The sequence below is a fragment of the Scyliorhinus torazame genome, chromosome 4 (genome assembly GCF_047496885.1).
Source record: "Scyliorhinus torazame isolate Kashiwa2021f chromosome 4, sScyTor2.1, whole genome shotgun sequence".
Classification (NCBI taxonomy): domain Eukaryota; kingdom Metazoa; phylum Chordata; class Chondrichthyes; order Carcharhiniformes; family Scyliorhinidae; genus Scyliorhinus; species Scyliorhinus torazame.
Window position 1 is genome coordinate 372,227,374 of NC_092710.1, and position 20,517 is coordinate 372,247,890.

The 20,517-nt window shown below is 50.8% G+C and overlaps 1 protein-coding gene across 2 annotated transcripts in view; it reads right to left on the bottom strand.

The window, feature by feature from the left end:
* gtpbp2b (GTP binding protein 2b) overlaps positions 1-20,517 on the bottom strand; it is a 163,205-nt gene that overhangs the window by 70,089 nt on the left and 72,599 nt on the right. For both annotated transcript variants that reach the window (XM_072500357.1, XM_072500358.1), the window contains exon 3: positions 5,196-5,380. In XM_072500357.1, coding sequence (XP_072356458.1) covers positions 5,196-5,380 — 185 coding nt within the window. The remainder of the gene's footprint in view (positions 1-5,195; positions 5,381-20,517) is intronic.

Consider the following 20,517-nt stretch of genomic DNA (forward strand, 5'->3'; position numbering starts at 1 on the left):
CCCCAAGTTCAAATCAATCTTCTTGGCAAGGTCACTCAGCAACTTGAATCAACCCTTGACAGTGACCTGTCTAAGTTGCCGCATCAACCAAGTAAGTCTCCAGTCAACGCTCGCTACAAGATAGGCGCTCCCAGCTACCAGTCCATACCAGCTTTTGAATCCTGCAGACTCAGATCGAACAAAAGGCCATTTGTTCCGCTGACCTGGTGGGCCAATTCCGAAGCTAAGTATAGGCCTTTTAGTGATAGAGAATAGTCTAGAAAGTAGAGTTTATGCATGAGTAGTGATTTACTGTATATAATAAATGCCTTTTGATTTGAATCTAATTGGCGTGTTGAGTTATTGATCATTACTTGAACTTGAACCTTGTGGCGGTATCATAAAGATACCTGGCGACTCTAGAGCAAAAGTTATAGAAACAGAGCATTCAGTAAAGACCCAACGGGCAACGAATTAAGAGCCAACCAAAGTTAGCAACATATTACTGGCGACATCTGACGGGACCCGACTTAGAAGTGGCCTAACCACTCCGGGAGGACCCAAAATGTGAATTAGAATCCAATTGGGAACAGAAAAACCACAAGTGTTTAAGCAGTTCTGATCAATCCTCGTAATTCGGAAGTGTGTTAATACATGTGTAACTAACAGGGCTAAAAGGTAAAACTGATAGATTTTTGTTGCGAAAAACTGTCGGGAGATTGTATTCCGGAAAATAGCGAAAGCCGTACCCGTAATTACAGCACCACCTTAATACCCCTTGTTCCAAATTTTGAGAGTATTTAGAGAGGAAAGATGGCAATGCAATGCCTCATGAACCCTGAAGAATTCGTGGTCGCAGCGACCAGCAGTAGAGTAGGTCAACGTCCCATTTGGGAAGAGCAAATCAGGAAATATCTCAAAGGGAAGGGATGGCCCCTTTGGAGTGAATTCTGTGACAATGAGGAAACAGGACCCGGGAGTACAGGACATACTTGGTGGGAGAACCTGTCCAAGATCCATAAGAAAAACTTGGGAAAAGCTCACAAGCCGATGGCAATCGTGTCCTGTCTGGCACAATTGCGAGGCACAGAGGAGGTCGTTCGGACGCTCCGTAAAGAGATAGAAGGAATACATCGAATGAGCAAGGGCGATGTAAGTGAGGTTGAGAAAGAGAATATAGAGTTGAGAAGGAAGTTAGCAGCAAAGGACGGAGCGGTGGATGATGTCAAGAGGGCACACCAGTCTTGTCTGGCGGACCTAAGCAGCTTCCAGACACAGTACAAAAAGGCCTATCAGGACACGCAACGTGCAGTCCTGGTAAGAGAAGAGACAGAGAAACAGGTAGAGGCATTGCAAAGGCAGCGTTAAGAGCACTCCATGCTGCCACCACGGAGCACAGACAAAGCTCATTAGGATCATGCGAAATGCAGGAAGCAGATTGCGGAACTGCAGTCTTTGCTTTCAGTGCAAAATGGGTTTCAAAGCACCTTTGGATCCCAATTACATGAGGAAGACGGCCCTGATTGGCGAGAATTAAATGAAACCGCGCATAGGTATGTTCAGGGAACATGTGCGCAAGGAAAGCCCCAAAAGAGAAAAGCACCCCAACCCCCCACAGAGCAGATAGATCAGGCACCCATGAATCCAGTCACCACTCACCGCACAGTCACATCGGAAGGAGACACGGAATTCCTTTACACCACCCCCTTAACCGTGACCCAATTACGGGACGCGTGCAAAAAGATCACACCGTTCCTCCCCACCTCAGACCCCCACCACTTCTTTGCTAGAGTAAAGCAGCAGACGACCATGTACGGCCTGGATGAGCGTGAGCAAGTGAAGCTCACAGTTTTAAGCCTAGACCCTTCGGTTGTAGCAGCCCTTCCCGACCCACAGAATGTAGGAGGAGGCACCCTTGCAGAGATGCACACGGCGATCCTAGACGTGATCGGTTACAACAGAGGTGACCCAGTAGAAGGCCTGAATAAGTGTAGGCAGAAAAAGACAGAACATCCCACAGTGTTTGCTGGACGTCTGTGGATCCATTTTACAGCCGTTCTCGGCAATTTAGACCGCGCCCATTTGTCCCAAGACAACCTGGCCAAATGGACCTGCACCCTTATCTCCCATGCCACAGAGGCAGGACAAAAAGCCTGTACCAATGATGACCCCTCGGAAGAAGCGCACAACGAAAATTGGGTTTTAAAAAGATTGTCCCGCACCTGGTCCCAGCTGCCCCATGCAAACTGTGAGCGCTTACCCACCACTTCTCATGGCAGGGACACCTCAGCAAGGCCACTTCATTTTGTTTCACTCCTCCTTCCTCTCTTCTTCGGCCACACTGCACTGCCTCCATATGCTAGTTACACCCCAGTCCAAATGTGATTTACGATGTCCTTTCTGATGGAACCTGCAGCATGTTGTTCAATGTTGTTTGTTAGTGTTATTGTTAAGTGTTGTTTGTACACTCGGAAGTTCCACGGCCCCACGACATATTTGTCGGCAGAAACCTATGAAAACTTGCCAGCACGATCATCGGCAGAAACCGCCGAGAGCTTGCCAGACCCCCGCTCATAACTGCTCTTCTGGTTCGAAGGTAGAACCAATACGGCAACCCCCCACGATGACTACATTTTGGCCCGTTCTTGTCGGTTGCTCAGGCAGTGGAGAAACGGCATTGGTCTCCGCCCTGCCCGAGGACCCCCCGTCTGGTCAGCTACACTCGGGTAGAGCACACACGGCATTGGTCTCCACCCTGCCCGAGGACCCCCCGTCTGGTCAGCTACACTCGGGTCGAGCACACACGGCATTGGTCTCCACCCTGCCCGAGGACCCCCCGTCTGGTCAGCTACACTCGGGTCGAGCACACACGGCATTGGTCTCCACCCTGCCCGAGGACCCCCCGTCTGGTCAGCTACACTCGGGTAGAGCACACACGGCATTGGTCTCCACCCTGCCCGAGGACCCCCCATCTGGTCAGCTACACTCTGGTAGAGCACACACGGCATTGGTCTCCACCCTGCCCGAGGACCCCCCGTCTGGTCAGCTACACTCTGGTAGAGCACATGCGGCATTGATCACCGTCCTACCCGGGGATTCCATACAAATCTTACCCGTCGCGGCCCATACGCACCTTATTTCGGCACTCTTGGTTCAAAAAGTTTTGTTTTGTTTCGGGTAACCCTTAGGTTGCCATCCCTATGCTATTTACATCCTCAAACATTTGGATGGTAAATCGCCCAGCCTGCGAGACGGCTCGCACTGTCTCAGTTTTTCTAAGTGTGTCTAGTCCAAATTTTTGGTTTAAAAAAAAATGAGGAAGTCACACATGGTGACAAATTATAAAGGGAAATTGGCACTACAAGGCAGACAGGCTAACGCACAAGATATTAACTAAGATAGTAACAGAAACTATGCTTGATCCACAGAATTCCAGAAGGTCCAGGAAGAGAGAAGAAACAGAAAGGAAGAGACGAAAAGGAAAGAAGACAACAATGAAGACATCATACGTGTTTTTCGTTGTTATTGTAATTTGTTTCCAGTTCCGCACGAATGCGAACCCCCTGACCCCTACCACACAGGCCGTGAATGATTCCCACCCCTACCATACACTACACCCTGAAATAGTTAACCCCAAGATAGTCACCGACACACCATCATGGTGTGATACGTTCATAACCTGGTATTCACTATCATACGTAATTGAATCCCTTCTAGTGTTGGCGATACTCTGCAGCATCGCGCAGACTATCCGCATGAGCAAGTGGCGAAGGAGAGCCTACCGCTCTCGCACCCCGGTATACAGAATGAGATCCCCTATTTTCGGTTTTCACCAGGACCCCGGACCCCTTGATCTACAATAAAGAACATTTGTGTTGCATCTTTTGTAAATAAAGAAATGTGTTTCGTTTACAACGGAAATATTGTACACCTCTATGCTTGACTGCCAAGCCAGAGGAAAAATGTGAATGCTGCTATTATTATTTTTTGTATTGTTGGGAAGTTAGTATGACTGAATGTTTGAGTGAGTGTAGTTTATGAGAGATAGTTAGAGCTACCGTTTTTTTGTTGTTGTAATGCACGTCCCTGTCTGACATAGCGCCACTTAGAATTGTTAGTTAAAATTTTTCATACATAGTTATGGTCAGTGTAGAGGCCATGGAAGGGTGCTCGCTGGGTCAGGAAGTGAGGACAACGCAGTTATGTGATCCTTCACGCTTCGCATTAGGGGTCACAAGGAGGGCATGTAGCCACCTGGGTTGGCCACTTCCCGACTTAAAATGGAGGTCTGCAAAGACTACAGGGAAATTCAGCAAACACAGGCAAAAACTAGCAAGTGCAGAAATCCTGTGTATTAGAACTTGCAAAAGCCCTGACAGCACTGAAACTCTCAGCCATCTGCATACGAATGAGCGATCCCCGGGAACAATGGAAACATTTAAGGTGAATAAAGCCAAGCCAGACTCCTCGGCACCAGCAAGAGCCAAGACAATGGAAGGCCAACGGACACTCAGGGACCGCCCAGCGATCAGGGAACAACTCCAGTATTGGAGAAATCGATCCAAGTGATCGGAATGTAGTCCAATCACTTGGAACCAGGTACGGGGTCCACCCCGAATGGCGCTTAGCCCCTGGGGACTATAAAGTAGAGCCCCTCAGCAACTCGAATCAACCCTTGAGAGTGAACTGTCTAAGCTGCTGCATCAACCAAGTAAGTCTCCAGTCAACGCTCGCTACGAGATAGGCGCTCCCAGCTACCAGTCCATACCAGCTTTTGAATCCTGCAGACTCAGATCGAACAAAAGGCCATTTGTTCCCCTGACCTGGTGGGCCAATTCCGAAGCTAAGTATAGGCCTTTTAGTGATAGAGAATAGTCTAGAAAGTAGAGTTTATGCATGAGTAGTGATTTACTGTATATAATAAACGTCTTTTGATTTGAATCTTACTAATTGGTGTGTTGAGTTATTGATCAGTACTTGAACTTGAACCTTGTGGCAGTATCATAAAGATACCTGGCGACTCTAGAGTAAAGGTTATAGAAACAGAGCATTCAGTAAAGACCCAAAGGGCAACGAATTAAGAGCCAACCAAAGTTAGCAACACAACCAGTGTGGGCTCTGAGACAAGGGTATGCAGGATTCACAGAAACACCACACAACCATGGTAAATACTTCTTTCAGCTCAGAGCAGATCGCGGAACACTGGGAACATTTACTTTTCTGCCATTCGACGTAGTGTCTTCAAAGAAGCTCGGAGTTCATCGTCAGACAGACCGATTAGCAAACCATTGTCCTCCACACCAATCTGATAAACAGCTTCACCCCGACCTTCCTGCAGACGCCATTTCATCTGTGTGACCAAGTGTTCAAAGCGATATTGGGATGGATTAACTAACTTCAGCTGGGGAGAGAAAGAGAGAGAGAGAAGGCAGCGATTACTAGAATGAAGGTGTGTACGGAGATTAACCTCATCTGAGCAACACGCCTACCCTGACAACCTACACCTCATCAATAGAAATCACCCCAAACAGACAAAACAACCCACCCACTCTCACACCCTCTAACACTCTCACTATCCTGTACAGTAACAATCTCTCATACTCACACCTGCAACACCCTGTATAGTAACAATCTCTAATACTCACACCTGCAACACCCTGTACAGTAACAATCTCTACTACTCACACCTGCAACACCATGTAGTAACAATCTCTAATACTCACACCTGCAACACCCTGTACAGTAACAATCTCTAATACTCACACCTGCAACACCCTGTACAGTAACAATCTCTAATACTCACACCTGGAGCATGCTGTACAGTAACAATTTCTAATACTCACACCCTCACTACCCTGTACAGTAACAATCTCTAATGCTCCCACACCCTCACTACCCTGTACAGTAACAATCACTATTACTCACACCCTCACTATCCTGTACAGTAACAATCTAATACTCACACACCCTCACTACCCTGTACAGTAACAATCTCTATTACTCGCACCCTCATTATCCTGTACAGTAACAATTTCTAATACTCACACACCCTCACTACCCTGTACAGTAACTTCCTCTAATACTCACACACCGGCAACACCCTGTACAGTAACAATCTCTAATACTCACACACCCTCACTACCCTGTACAGTAACAATCTCTAATACTCACACTCTCACTATCCTGTACAGTAACAATCTCTAATACACACACCCTCACTACCCTGTACTGTAACAAGCTCTAATACTCACACACCTGCAACACAGTACAGTAACAATCTCTAACACTCACACACACTCACTACCCTGTACAGTAACAATCTCTAATACTCACACACCCGCAACACCTTGTACAGTAACAATCTCTAATATGCACATGCCCTCACAACCCTGTGCAGTAACAATCTCTAATACTCACACCTGCAACACTCAGTACAGTAACAATTTCTAATACTCACGCACCCTGACTACCCTGTACAGTCTAATACACACACCCTCACTACCATGTACAGTAACAATCTCTAGTACCCACACACCCTGTACTGCACCAATCTCTAATACTCACACTTGCAACACCCAGTACAGTAACAATTTCTAATACTCCCCCTCCCCCCGACTACCCTGTACAGTAACAATCTCTTATACTCCCACACTCACTATCCTGTACAGTAACAATCTCTAATACACACTCTCACTACCCTGTGCAGTAACAATGTCTAATACTCACGCACCCGCAACACCCTGCACAGTAACAATCTCTAATACTCACACCCTCACTAACCTGTACAGTAACAATCTCTAATACTCACACACCCTCACTACCCTGTACAGTAACAATCTCTAATACTCACACACCCTCACTACCCTGTTCAGTAACAATCTCTAATACTCACCCCCCCCGACTACCCTGTACAGTAACAATCTCTTATACTCCCACACTCACTATCCTGTACAGTAACAATCTCTAATACACACACACCCTCACTATCCTATGCAGTAACAATCTCTAATACTCACACCCTCACTACCTTGTACAGTAACAATCTTTAATACTCACACCCTCACTATCCTCTCCAGTAACAATCTGTAATACTCACACCCTCACTATCCTGTACAGTAACAATCTTTAATACTCACACACCCCCACTATCCTGTACAGTAACAATCTTAAACATTCATTCAACATGTACAGTAACAATCTCCAATACACACCCTTACTAACCTGTACAGTCACAATCTCTAATACTTATACCCGCAGCACCCTGTACAGTAACAAGCACACACACACACACCCTCTCTACCCTGTGCATTAACAATCTCTAATACTCACATGCCCTCACTACCCTGTGCAGTAACAATCTCTAATACACACACCTGCAACACCCTGTACAGTAGCAATCTCTAATACACACACCTGTAACACCCTGTACAGTAACAATCTCTAATACTCACACCCTCACTATCCTGTACAGTAACAATCTCTAATACACACACATCCTCACTGCCCTGTACAATAACAATCTCTAATACACAACACCCTGTAACAGTAACAACCTCTAATACTCACACACTCACTACCCTGTACAGTAACAATCTCCAACACTCAACAGCAACACCCTGTACAGTAACAATTTCTAATATTCACACACCCTCACTACCCTGTACAGTAACAATCTCTAATATTCAAACCCTCACTACCCTGTACAGTAACAATCTCTAATACTCACACCCTCACTATCCTGTACAGTACCAATCTCTAATACCCACACACCCTCACTATCCTGCACAGTAACAATCTCTAATACACACTCTCACTACCCTGTGCAGTAACAATGTCTAATACTCACGCACCCGCAACACCCTGCACAGTAACAATCTCTAATACTCACACCCTCACTAACCTGTACAGTAACAATCTCTAATACTCACACACCCTCACTACCCTGTACAGTAACAATCTCTAATACTCACACACCCTCACTACCCTGTTCAGTAACAATCTCTAATACTCACACACCCTCACTACCCTGTACAGTAACAATCTCTAATACTCACACCCTCACTATCCTGCACAGTAACAATCTCTAATACTCACACACCCACAACACCCTGTACAGTAACAATCTCTAATACACACACCCGCACTACCCTGTACAGTAACAATCTCTAATACTCACACCTGCAACACCCTGTACAGTAACAATCTCTAATACTCACACCCTCACTATACTGCACAGTAACAATCTCCAATACTCACACCCTCACTATCCTGTACAGTAATAATCTCTAATACTCACAGCCTCACTACCCTATTCAGTAACAATCTCTAAAACTCTCACGCCCGCAACACCCTGTACAGTAACAATCTCTAATACTCACACCCTCACTACCCAGTACAGTAACAATCTCTAATACACACAAACCCTCACTATCCTGCACAGTAACAATCTCTAATACTTTCACACCCGCAACACCCTGTACAGTAAGTCTCGAATACTCACACCCTCACTATCCTGTACAGTAACAATCTCTAATACTCACACACCCTCACTACCCTGTACAGTAACCATCTCTAATACTCACACCCTCACTACCCTGTACAGTAACAATCTCTAATACTCACACACCCGCAACACTGTACAGTAACAATCTCTATTACTCACACCCTTACTCCCCTGTAAAGTAACAATCTCTGATACTCACACAGCCTCACTACCCTGTACAGTAATAATCACTAATACTCACACACCCGCAACACCCTGCACAGTAACAATCTCTAATACTCACACACCCTCACTACCCTGTACAGCAACAAACTCTGACATTAAATCCCGGTCCACCCTATCAAATCCCCTCAGGGTCTTCTATGTTTCAGTAAGATCACCCCTCGTTCTTCTAAACACCAACGGTACACCCCCCACCCCTCGTTCTTCTAAACTCCAACAGGTACAGCACGCAACCCGATTCTTCTAAACTCCAACAGGTACAGCCCCCACCCCTCGTTCTTCTAAACTCCAACAGGTACAGCCCCCACCCCTCGTTCTTCTATACTCCAACAGGTACAGCCCCCACCCCTCGTTCTTCTATACTCCAACAGGTACAGCCCCCTCCTCTTCAGAAGGGGAGCCCTGACATCGCATGAATCAGTTGAATGAATCTTGTCTCAACTGTTTCTAACATAATATCCTTTTTTTTACCAAGAAGCCAAAACTGTTCACAATATTGCAGAAATGGTGTCCCCAGGGCCCTGTACAGCTGCAGTAAAATTGCCAACTTTTATATTCCATTTGCCGAACAACAAAAGTCACTAGTTGTGTCTGTAGCCTAACGCTCTGTGATTCATCCACCAGGACCCCCAAATCCCTCTGTTCCTCGGAGTTCTGCAGTCTCTCTCCATACAAATAATTTTCAAATAATAAGTGAGCATGCCAGCAAGCTGGGCTTTGTTATCAGACAGTGACACAGTGAGCCCTCCCAGCAGGCTGGGCTTTGTTATCAGACAGTGACACAGTGAGCAGTCCCAGCAGGCTGGGCTTTGTTATCAGACAGTGACACAGTGTGCAGTCCCAGCAGGCTGGGCTTTGTTATCAGACAGTGACACAGTGAGCAGTCCCAGCAGGCTGGGCTTTGTTATCAGACAGTGACACAGTGAGCAGTCCCAGCAGGCTGGGCTTTGTTATCAGACAGTGACACAGTGAGCAGTCCCAGCAGGCTGGGCTTTGTTATCAGACAGTGACATCGTGAGCAGTCCCAGCAGGCTGGGCTTTGTTATCAGACAGTGACACAGTGAGCCCTCCCAGCAGGCTGGGCTTTGTTATCAGACAGTGACATCGTGAGCAGTCCCAGCAGGCTGGGCTTTGTTATCAGAGAGTGCCACAGTGAGCCCTCCCAGCAGGCTGGGCTTTGTTATCAGACAGTGCCACAGTGAGCAGTCCCAGCGGGCTGGGCTTTGTTATCAGACAGTGACACAGTGAGCCCTCCCAGCAGGCTGGGCTTTGTTATCAGACAGTGACACAGTGAGCCCTCCCAGCAGGCTGGGCTTTGTTATCAGACAGTGACACAGTGAGCAGTCCCAGCAGGCTGGGCTTTGTTATCAGACAGTGACACAGTGAGCAGTCCCAGCAGGCTGGGCTTTGTTATCAGACAGTGACACAGTGAGCAGTCCCAGCAGGCTGGGCTTTGTTATCAGACAGTGACACAGTGAGCCCTCCCAGCAGGCTGGGCTTTGTTATCAAACACTGACACAGTGAGCCCTCCCAGCAGGCTGGGCTTTGTTATCAGACAGTGACACAGTGAGCAGTCCCAGCAGGCTGGGCTTTGTTATCAGACAGTGACACAGTGAGCAGTCCCAGCAGGCTGGGCTTTGTTATCAGACAGTGACACAGTGAGCAGTCCCAGCAGGCTGGGCTTTGTTATCAGACAGTGACACAGTGAGCAGTCCCAGCAGGCTGGGCTTTGTTATCAGACAGTGACACAGTGAGCAGTCCCAGCAGGCTGGGCTTTGTTATCAGACAGTGACACAGTGAGCCCTCCCAGCAGGCTGGGCTTTGTTATCAGACAGTGACACAGTGAGCAGTCACAGCAGGCTGGGCTTTGTTATCAGACAGTGACACAGTGAGCAGTCTCAGCAGGCTGGGCTTTGTTATCAGACAGTGACACAGTGAGCCCTCCCAGCAGGCTGGCCTTTGTTATCAGACAGTGACACAGTGAGCCGTCCCAGCAGGCTGGGCATTGTTATCAGACACTGACACAGTGAGCCCTCCCAGCAGGCTGGGCTTTGTTATCAGACAGTGACACAGTGAGCAGTCCCAGCAGGCTGGGCTTTGTTATCAGACAGTGACACAGTGAGCAGTCCCAGCAGGCTGGGTTTTGTTATCAGACAGTGACACAGTGAGCAGTCCCAGCAGGCTGGGCTTTGTTATCAGACAGTGGCACAGTGAGCAGTCCCAGCAGGCTGGGCTTTGTTATCAGACAGTGACACAGTGAGCAGTCCCAGCAGGCTGGGCTTTGTTATCAGACAGTGACACAGTGAGCAGTCCCAGCAGGCTGGGCTTTGTTATCAGACAGTGACACAGTGAGCAGTCCCAGCAGGCTGGGCTTTGTTATCAGACAGTGACACAGTGAGCAGTCCCAGCAGGCTGGGCTTTGTTATCGGACAGTGACACAGTGAGCAGTCCCAGCAGGCTGGGCTTTGTTATCAGACAGTGACACAGTGAGCCCTCCCAGCAGGCTAGGCTTTGTTATCAGACAGAGACACAGTGAGCCCTCCCAGCAGGCTGGGCTTTATCAGACAGTGACACAGTGAGCCCTCCCAGCAGGCTGGGCTTTGTTATCAGACAGAGACACAGTGAGCCCTCCCAGCAGGCTGGGCTTTGTTATCAGACAGTGACACAGTGAGCAGTCCCAGCAGGCTGGGCTTTGTTATCAGACAGTGACACAGTGTGCAGTCCCAGCAGGCTGGGCTTTGTTATCAGACAGAGACACAGTGAGCCCTCCCAGCAGGCTGGGCTTTGTTATCAGACAGTGACACAGTGAGCAGTCCCAGCAGGCTGGGCTTTGTTATCAGACAGTGACACAGTGTGCAGTCCCAGCAGGCTGGGCTTTGTTATCAGACAGTGACACAGTGAGCAGTCCCAGCAGGCTGGGCTTTGTTATCAGACAGTGACACAGTGAGCCCTCCCGGCAGGCTGGGTTTTGTTATCAGACAGTGACACAGTGAGCTGTCCCAGCAGGCTGGGCTTTGTTATCAGACACTGACACAGTGAGCCCTCCCAGCAGGCTGGGCTTTGTTATCAGACAGTGACACAGTGAGCAGTCCCAGCAGGCTGGGCTTTGTTATCAGACAGTGACACAGTGAGCCCTCCCAGCAGGCTGGGCTTTGTTATCAGACAGTGACACAGTGAGCAGTCCCAGCAGGCTGGGCTTTGTTATCAGAGAGTGCCACAGTGAGCAGTCCCAGCAGGCTGGGCTCTGTTATCAGACAGTGACACAGTGAGCAGTGCCAGCAGGCTGGGCTTTGTTATCAGACAGAGACACAGTGAGCAGTCCCAGCAGGCTGGGCTTTGTTATCAGACAGTGACACAGTGAGCAGTGCCAGCAGGCTGGGCTTTGTTATCAGACAGAGACACAGTGAGCAGTCCCAGCAGGCTGGGTTTTGTTATCAGACAGTGACACAGTGAGCAGTCCCAGCAGGCTGGGCTCTGTTATCAGACAGTGACACAGTGAGCAGTGCCAGCAGGCTGGGCTTTGTTATCAGACAGTGACACAGTGAGCAGTCCCAGCAGGCTGGGCTTTGTTATCAGACAGAGACACAGTGAGCAGTCCCAGCAGGCTAGGCTTTGTTATCAGACAGTGACACAGTGAGCAGTCCCAGCAGGCTGGGCTTTGTTATCAGACAGTGACAGAGTGAGCATTCCCAGCAGGCTGGGCTTTGTTATCAGACAGAGACACCGTGAGCAGTCCCAGCAGGCTGGGCTTTGTTATCAGACAGTGACACAGTGAGCAGTCCCAGCAGGCTGGGCTTTGTTATCAGACAGTGACACAGTGAGCAGTCCCAGCAGGCTGGGCTTTGTTATCAGACAGTGACACAGTGAGCAGTCCCAGCAGGCTGTGCTTTGTTATCAGACAGTGACACAGTGAGCAGTCCCAGCAGGCTGGGCTTTGTTTTCAGACAGTGACACAGTGAGCAGTTCCAGCAGGCTGGGCTTTGTTATCAGACAGTGACACAGTGAGCAGTCCCAGCAGGCTGGGCTTTGTTATCAGACACTGACACAGTGAGCCCTCCCAGCAGGCTGGGCTTTGTTATCAGACAGTGACACAGTGAGCAGTCCCAGCAGGCTGGGCTTTGTTATCAGACAGTGACACAGTGAGCAGTCCCAGCAGGCTGGGCTTTGTTATCAGACAGTGACACAGTGAGCAGTCCCAGCAGGCTGGGCTTTGTTATCAGACAGTGACACAGTGAGCCCTCCCAGCAGGCTGGGCTTTGTTATCAGACAGTGACACAGTGAGCAGTCCCAGCAGGCTGGGCTTTGTTATCAGACAGTGACACAGTGAGCCCTCCCAGCAGGCTGGGCGTTGTTATCAGACAGTGACACAGTGAGCCCTCCCAGCAGGCTGGGCTTTGTTATCAGACAGTGACACAGTGAGCAGTCCCAGCAGGCTGGGCTTTGTTATCAGACAGTGACACAGTGAGCAGTCCCAGCAGGCTGGGCTTTGTTATCAGACAGTGACACAGTGAGCAGTCCCAGCAGGCTGGGCTTTGTTATCAGACAGTGACACAGTGAGCCCTCCCAGCAGGCTGGGCTTTGTTATCAGACAGTGACACAGTGAGCAGTTCCAGCAGGCTGGGCTTTGTTATCAGACAGTGACACAGTGAGCAGTCCCAGCAGGCTGGGCTTTGTTATCAGACAGTGACACAGTGAGCAGTCCCAGCAGGCTGGGCTTTGTTATCAGACAGTGACACAGTGAGCCCTCCCAGCAGGCTGGGCTTTGTTATCAGACAGTGACACAGTGAGCAGTTCCAGCAGGCTGGGCTTTGTTATCAGACAGTGACACAGTGAGCAGTCCCAGCAGGCTGGGCTTTGTTATCAGACAGTGACACAGTGAGCCCTCCCAGCAGGCTGGGCTTTGTTATCAGACAGTGACACAGTGAGCAGTCCCAGCAGGCTGGGCTTTGTTATCAGACAGTGACACAGTGAGCCCTCCCAGCAGGCTGGGCTTTGTTATCAGACAGTGACACAGTGAGCCCTCCCAGCAGGCTGGGCTTTGTTATCAGACAGTGACACAGTGAGCAGTCCCAGCAGGCTGGGCTTTGTTATCAGACAGTGACACAGTGAGCAGTCCCAGCAGGCTGGGCTTTGTTATCAGACAGTGACACAGTGAGCAGTCCCAGCAGGCTGGGCTTTGTTATCAGACAGTGACACAGTGAGCCCTCCCAGCAGGCTGGGCTTTATCAGACAGTGACACAGTGAGCCCTCCCAGCAGGCTGGGCTTTGTTATCAGACAGTGACACAGTGAGCAGTCCCAGCAGGCTGGACTTTGTTATCAGACAGTGAGACAGTGAGCCCTCCCAGCAGGCTGGGCTTTGTTATCAGACAGTGACACAGTGAGCCCTCCCAGCAGGCTGGGCTTTGTTATCAGACAGTGACACAGTGAGCCCTCCCAGCAGGCTGGGCTTTGTTATCAGACAGTGATACAGTGAGCCCTCCCAGCAGGCTGGGCAGTGTTATCAGACAGTGACACAGTGAGCAGTCCCAGCAGGCTGGGCTTTGTTATCAGACAGTGACACAGTGAGCAGTCCCAGCAGGCTGGGCTTTGTTATCAGACAGTGACACAGTGAGCAGTCCCAGCAGGCTGGGCTTTGTTATCAGACAGTGACACAGTGAGCAGTCCCAGCAGGCTGGGCTTTGTTATCAGACAGTGACACAGTGAGCAGTCCCAGCAGGCTGGGCTTTGTTATCAGACAGTGACACAGTGAGCAGTCCCAGCAGGCTGGGCTTTGTTATCAGACAGTGACACAGTGAGCCCTCCCAGCAGGCTGGGCTTTGTTATCAGACAGTGACACAGTGAGCCCTCCCAGCAGGCTGGGCTTTGTTATCAGACAGTGACACAGTGAGCCCTCCCAGCAGGCTGGGCTTTGTTATCAGACAGTGACAGTGAGCCCTCCCAGCAGGCTGGGCTTTGTTATCAGACAGTGACACAGTGAGCCCTCCCAGCAGGCTGGGCTTTGTTATCAGACAGTGACACAGTGAGCCCTCCCAGCAGGCTGGGCTTTGTTATCAGACACTGACACAGTGAGCCCTCCCAGCAGGCTGGGCTTTGTTATCAGACAGTGACACAGTGAGCAGTCCCAGCAGGCTGGGCTTTGTTATCAGACAGTGACACAGTGAGCCCTCCCAGCAGGCTGGGCTTTGTTATCAGACAGTGACACAGTGAGCAGTCCCAGCAGGCTGGGCTTTGTTATCAGACAGTGACACAGTGAGCAGTCCCAGCAGGCTGGGCTTTGTTATCAGACAGTGACACAGTGAGCAGTCCCAGCAGGCTGGGCATTGTTATCAGACAGTGACACAGTGAGCAGTCCCAGCAGGCTGGGCTTTGTTATCAGACTGACACAGTGAGCAGTCCCAGCTGGCTGGACTTTGTTATGAGACAGTGACACAGTGAGCAGTCCCAGCAGGCTGGGCTTTGTTATCAGACAGTGACACTGCGAGCAGTCCCAGCAGGCTGGGCTCTGTTATCAGACAGTGACACAGTGAGCAGTGCCAGCAGGCTGGGCTTAGTTATCAGACAGTGACACAGTGAGCAGTCCCAGCAGGCTGGGCTTTGTTATCAGACAGAGACACAGTGAGCAGTCCCAGCAGGCTGGGCTTTGTTATCAGACAGTGACACAGTGAGCACTCCGAGCAGGCTGGGCTTTGTTATCAGACAGTGACACAGTGAGCAGTCCCAGCAGGCTGGGCTTTGTTATCAGACAGTGACACAGTGAGCAGTCCCAGCAGGCTGGGCTTTGTTATCAGACAGTGACACAGTGAGCAGTCCCAGCAGGCTGGGCTTTGTTATCAGACAGTGACACAGTGAGCAGTACCAGCAGGCTGGGCTTTGTTATCAGACAGTGACACAGTGAGAAGTCCCAGCAGGCTGGGCTTTGTTATCAGACAGTGACACAGTGAGCCCTCCCAGCAGGCTGGGCTTTGTTATCAGACAGTGTCACAGTGAGCTGTCCCAGCAGGCTGGGCTTTGTTATCAGACAGTGACACAGTGAGCCCTCCCAGCAGGCTGGGCTTTGTTATCAGACAGTGACACAGTGAGCAGTCCCAGCAGGCTGGGCTTTGTTATCAGACAGTGACACAGTGAGCAGTCCCAGCAGGCTGGGCTTTGTTATCAGACAGTGACACAGTGTGCAGTCCCAGCAGGCTGGGCTTTGTTATCAGACAGTGACACAGTGAGCAGTCCCAGCAGGCTGGGCTTTGTTATCAGACAGTGACACAGTGAGCAGTCCCAGCAGGCTGGGCTTTGTTATCAGACAGTGACACAGTGAGCAGTCCCAGCAGGCTGGGCTTTGTTATCAGACAGTGACACAGTGAGCAGTCCCAGCAGGCTGGGCTTTGTTATCAGACAGTGACACAGTGAGCCCTCCCAGCAGGCTGGGCTTTGTTATCAGACACTGACACAGTGAGCCCTCCCAGCAGGCTGGGCTTTGTTATCAGACAGTGACACAGTGAGCAGTCCCAGCAGGCTGGGCTTTGTTATCAGACAGTGACACAGTGAGCCGTCCCAGCAGGCTGAGCTTTGTTATCAGACAGTGACACAGTGAGCCCTCCCAGCAGGCTGGGCTTTGTTATCAGACAGTGACACAGTGAGCAGTCCCAGCAGGCTGGGCTTTGCTATCAGACAGTGACACAGTGAGCCCTCCCAGCAGGCTGGGCTTTGTTATCAGACAGTGACACAGTGAGCAGTCCCAGCAGGCTGGGCTTTGTTATCAGACAGTGACACAGAGAACAGTCCCAGCAGGCTGGGCTTTGTTATCAGACAGTGACACAGTGAGCAGTCCCAGCAGGCAGAGCTTTGTTATCAGACAGTGACACAGTGAGCAGTCCCAGCAGGCTGGGCTTTGTTAACAGACAGTGACAGTGAGCAGTCCCAGCAGGCTGGGCTTTGTTATCAGACAGTGACACAGTGAGCCCTCCCAGCAGGCTGGGCTTTGTTATCAGGCAGTGACACAGTGAGCAGTCCCAGCAGGCTGGGCTTTGTTATCAGACAGTGACACAGTGAGCAGTCCCAGCAGGCTGGGCTTTGTTATCAGACAGTGACACAGTGAGCAGTCCCAGCAGGCTGGGCTTTGTTATCAGACAGTGACACAGTGAGCAGTCCCAGCAGGGAGGGCTTTGTTATCAGACAGTGACACAGTGAGCCCTCCCAGCAGGCTGGGCTTTGTTATCAGACAGTGACACAGTGAGCCCTCCCAGCAGGCTGGGCTTTGTTATCAGACAGTGACACAGTGAGCAGTCCCAGCAGGCTGGGCTTTGTTATCAGACAGTGACACAGTGAGCAGTCCCAGCAGGCTGGGCTTTGTTATCAGACAGTGACACAGTGAGCAGTCCCAGCAGGCTGGGCTTTGTTATCAGACAGTGACACAGTGAGCCCTCCCAGCAGGCTGGGCTTTGTTATCAGACACTGACACAGTGAGCCGTCCCAGCAGGCTGAGCTTTGTTATCAGACAGTGACACAGTGAGCCCTCCCAGCAGGCTGGGCTTTGTTATCAGACAGTGACACAGTGAGCAGTCCCAGCAGGCTGGGCTTTGCTATCAGACAGTGACACAGTGAGCAGTCCCAGCAGGCTGGGCTTTGTTATCAGACAGTGACACAGAGAACAGTCCCAGCAGGCTGGGCTTTGTTATCAGACAGTGACACAGTGAGCAGTCCCAGCAGGCTGGGCTTTATCAGACACTGACACAGTGAGCCCTCCCAGCAGGCTGGGCTTTGTTATCAGACAGTGACACAGTGAGCAGTCCCAGCAGGCAGAGCTTTGTTATCAGACAGTGACACAGTGAGCAGTCCCAGCAGGCTGGGCTTTGTTATCAGACAGAGACACAGTGAGCAGTCCCAGCAGGCTGGGCTTTGTTATCAGACAGTGACACAGTGAGCAGTCCCAGCAGGCTGGGCTTTGTTATCAGACAGTGACACAGTGAGCCGTCCCAGCAGGCTGAGCTTTGTTATCAGACAGTGACACAGTGAGCCCTCCCAGCAGGCTGGGCTTTGTTATCAGACAGTGACACAGTGAGCAGTCCCAGCAGGCTGGGCTTTGCTATCAGACAGTGACACAGTGAGCCCTCCCAGCAGGCTGGGCTTTGTTATCAGACAGTGACACAGTGAGCAGTCCCAGCAGGCTGGGCTTTGTTATCAGACAGTGACACAGAGAACAGTCCCAGCAGGCTGGGCTTTGTTATCAGACAGTGACACAGTGAGCAGTCCCAGCAGGCAGAGCTTTGTTATCAGACAGTGACACAGTGAGCAGTCCCAGCAGGCTGGGCTTTGTTAACAGACAGTGACAGTGAGCAGTCCCAGCAGGCTGGGCTTTGTTATCAGACAGTGACACAGTGAGCCCTCCCAGCAGGCTGGGCTTTGTTATCAGGCAGTGACACAGTGAGCAGTCCCAGCAGGCTGGGCTTTGTTATCAGACAGTGACACAGTGAGCAGTCCCAGCAGGCTGGGCTTTGTTATCAGACAGTGACACAGTGAGCAGTCCCAGCAGGCTGGGCTTTGTTATCAGACAGTGACACAGTGAGCAGTCCCAGCAGGGAGGGCTTTGTTATCAGACAGTGACACAGTGAGCCCTCCCAGCAGGCTGGGCTTTGTTATCAGACAGTGACACAGTGAGCCCTCCCAGCAGGCTGGGCTTTGTTATCAGACAGTGACACAGTGAGCAGTCCCAGCAGGCTGGGCTTTGTTATCAGACAGTGACACAGTGAGCAGTCCCAGCAGGCTGGGCTTTGTTATCAGACAGTGACACAGTGAGCAGTCCCAGCAGGCTGGGCTTTGTTATCAGACAGTGACACAGTGAGCCCTCCCAGCAGGCTGGGCTTTGTTATCAGACACTGACACAGTGAGCCGTCCCAGCAGGCTGAGCTTTGTTATCAGACAGTGACACAGTGAGCCCTCCCAGCAGGCTGGGCTTTGTTATCAGACAGTGACACAGTGAGCAGTCCCAGCAGGCTGGGCTTTGCTATCAGACAGTGACACAGTGAGCAGTCCCAGCAGGCTGGGCTTTGTTATCAGACAGTGACACAGAGAACAGTCCCAGCAGGCTGGGCTTTGTTATCAGACAGTGACACAGTGAGCAGTCCCAGCAGGCTGGGCTTTATCAGACACTGACACAGTGAGCCCTCCCAGCAGGCTGGGCTTTGTTATCAGACAGTGACACAGTGAGCAGTCCCAGCAGGCAGAGCTTTGTTATCAGACAGTGACACAGTGAGCAGTCCCAGCAGGCTGGGCTTTGTTATCAGACAGAGACACAGTGAGCAGTCCCAGCAGGCTGGGCTTTGTTATCAGACAGTGACACAGTGAGCAGTCCCAGCAGGCTGGGCTTTGTTATCAGACAGTGACACAGTGAGCAGTCCCAGCAGGCTGGGCTTTGTTATCAGACAGTGACACAGTGAGCAGTCCCAGCAGGCTGGGCTTTGTTATCAGACAGTGACACAGTGAGCAGTCCCAGCAGGCTGGGCTTTGTTATCAGACAGTGACACAGTGAGCCCTCCCAGCAGGCTGGGCTTTGTTATCAGACAGTGACACAGTGAGCATTCCCAGCAGGCAGAGCTTTGTTATCAGACAGTGACACAGTGAGCCCTCCCAGCAGGCTGGGCTTTGTTATCAGACAGTGACACAGTGAGCCCTCCCAGCAGGCTGGGCTTTGGTATCAGACAGTGACACAGTGAGCCCTCCCAGCATGCTGGGCTTTGTTATCAGACAGTGACACAGTGAGCAGTCCCAGCAGGGTGGGCTTTGTTATCAGACAGTGACACAGTGAGCAGTCCCAGCAGGATGAGCTTTTTTTTTAATCAGACAGTGACACAGTAAGCAGTCCCAGCAGGCTGGGCTTTGTTATCAGACAGTGACAGAGTGAGCAGTCCCAGCAGGCTGGGCTTTGTTATCAGACAGTGACACAGTGAGCAGTCCCAGCAGGCTGGGCTTTGTTATCAGACAGTGACACAGTGAGAAGTCCCAGCAGGCTGGGCTTTGTTATCAGACAGTGACACAGTGAGCAGTCCCAGCAGGCTGGGCTTTGTTATCAGACAGTGACACAGTGAGCAGTCCCAGCAGGCTGGGCTTTGTTATCAGACAGTGACACAGTGAGCCCTCCCAGCAGGCTGGGCTTTGTTATCAGACAGTGACACAGTGAGCAGTCCCAGCAGGCTGGGCTTTGTTATCAGACAGTGACACAGTGAGCAGTCCCAGCAGGCTGGGCTTTGTTATCAGACAGTGACACAGTGAGCCCTCCCAGCAAGCTGGGCTTTGTTATCAGACAGCGACACAGTGAGCAGTCCCAGCAGGCTGGGCTTTGTTATCGGACAGTGACACAGTGAGCAGTCCCAGCAGGCTGTGCTTTGTTATCAGACAGTGACACAGTGAGCCGTCCCAGCAGGGTGAGCTTTGTTATCAGACAGTGACACAGTGTGCAGTCCCAGCAGGCTGGGCTTTGTTATCAGACAGTGACACAGTGAGCAGTCCCAGCAGGCTGGGCTTTGTTATCAGACAGTGACACAGTGAGCCCTCCCAGCAGGCTGGGCTTTGTTATCAGACAGTGACACAGTGAGCAGTCCCAGCAGGCTGGGCTTTGTTATCAGACAGTGACATCGTGAGCAGTCCCAGCAGGCTGGGCTTTGTTATTAGACAGTGACACAGAGAACAGTCCCAGCAGGCTGGGCTTTGTTATCAGACAGTGACACAGTGAGCAGTCCCAGCAGGCAGAGCTTTGTTATCAGACAGTGACACAGTGAGCCCTCCCAGCAGGCTGGGCTTTGTTATCAGGCAGTGACACAGTGAG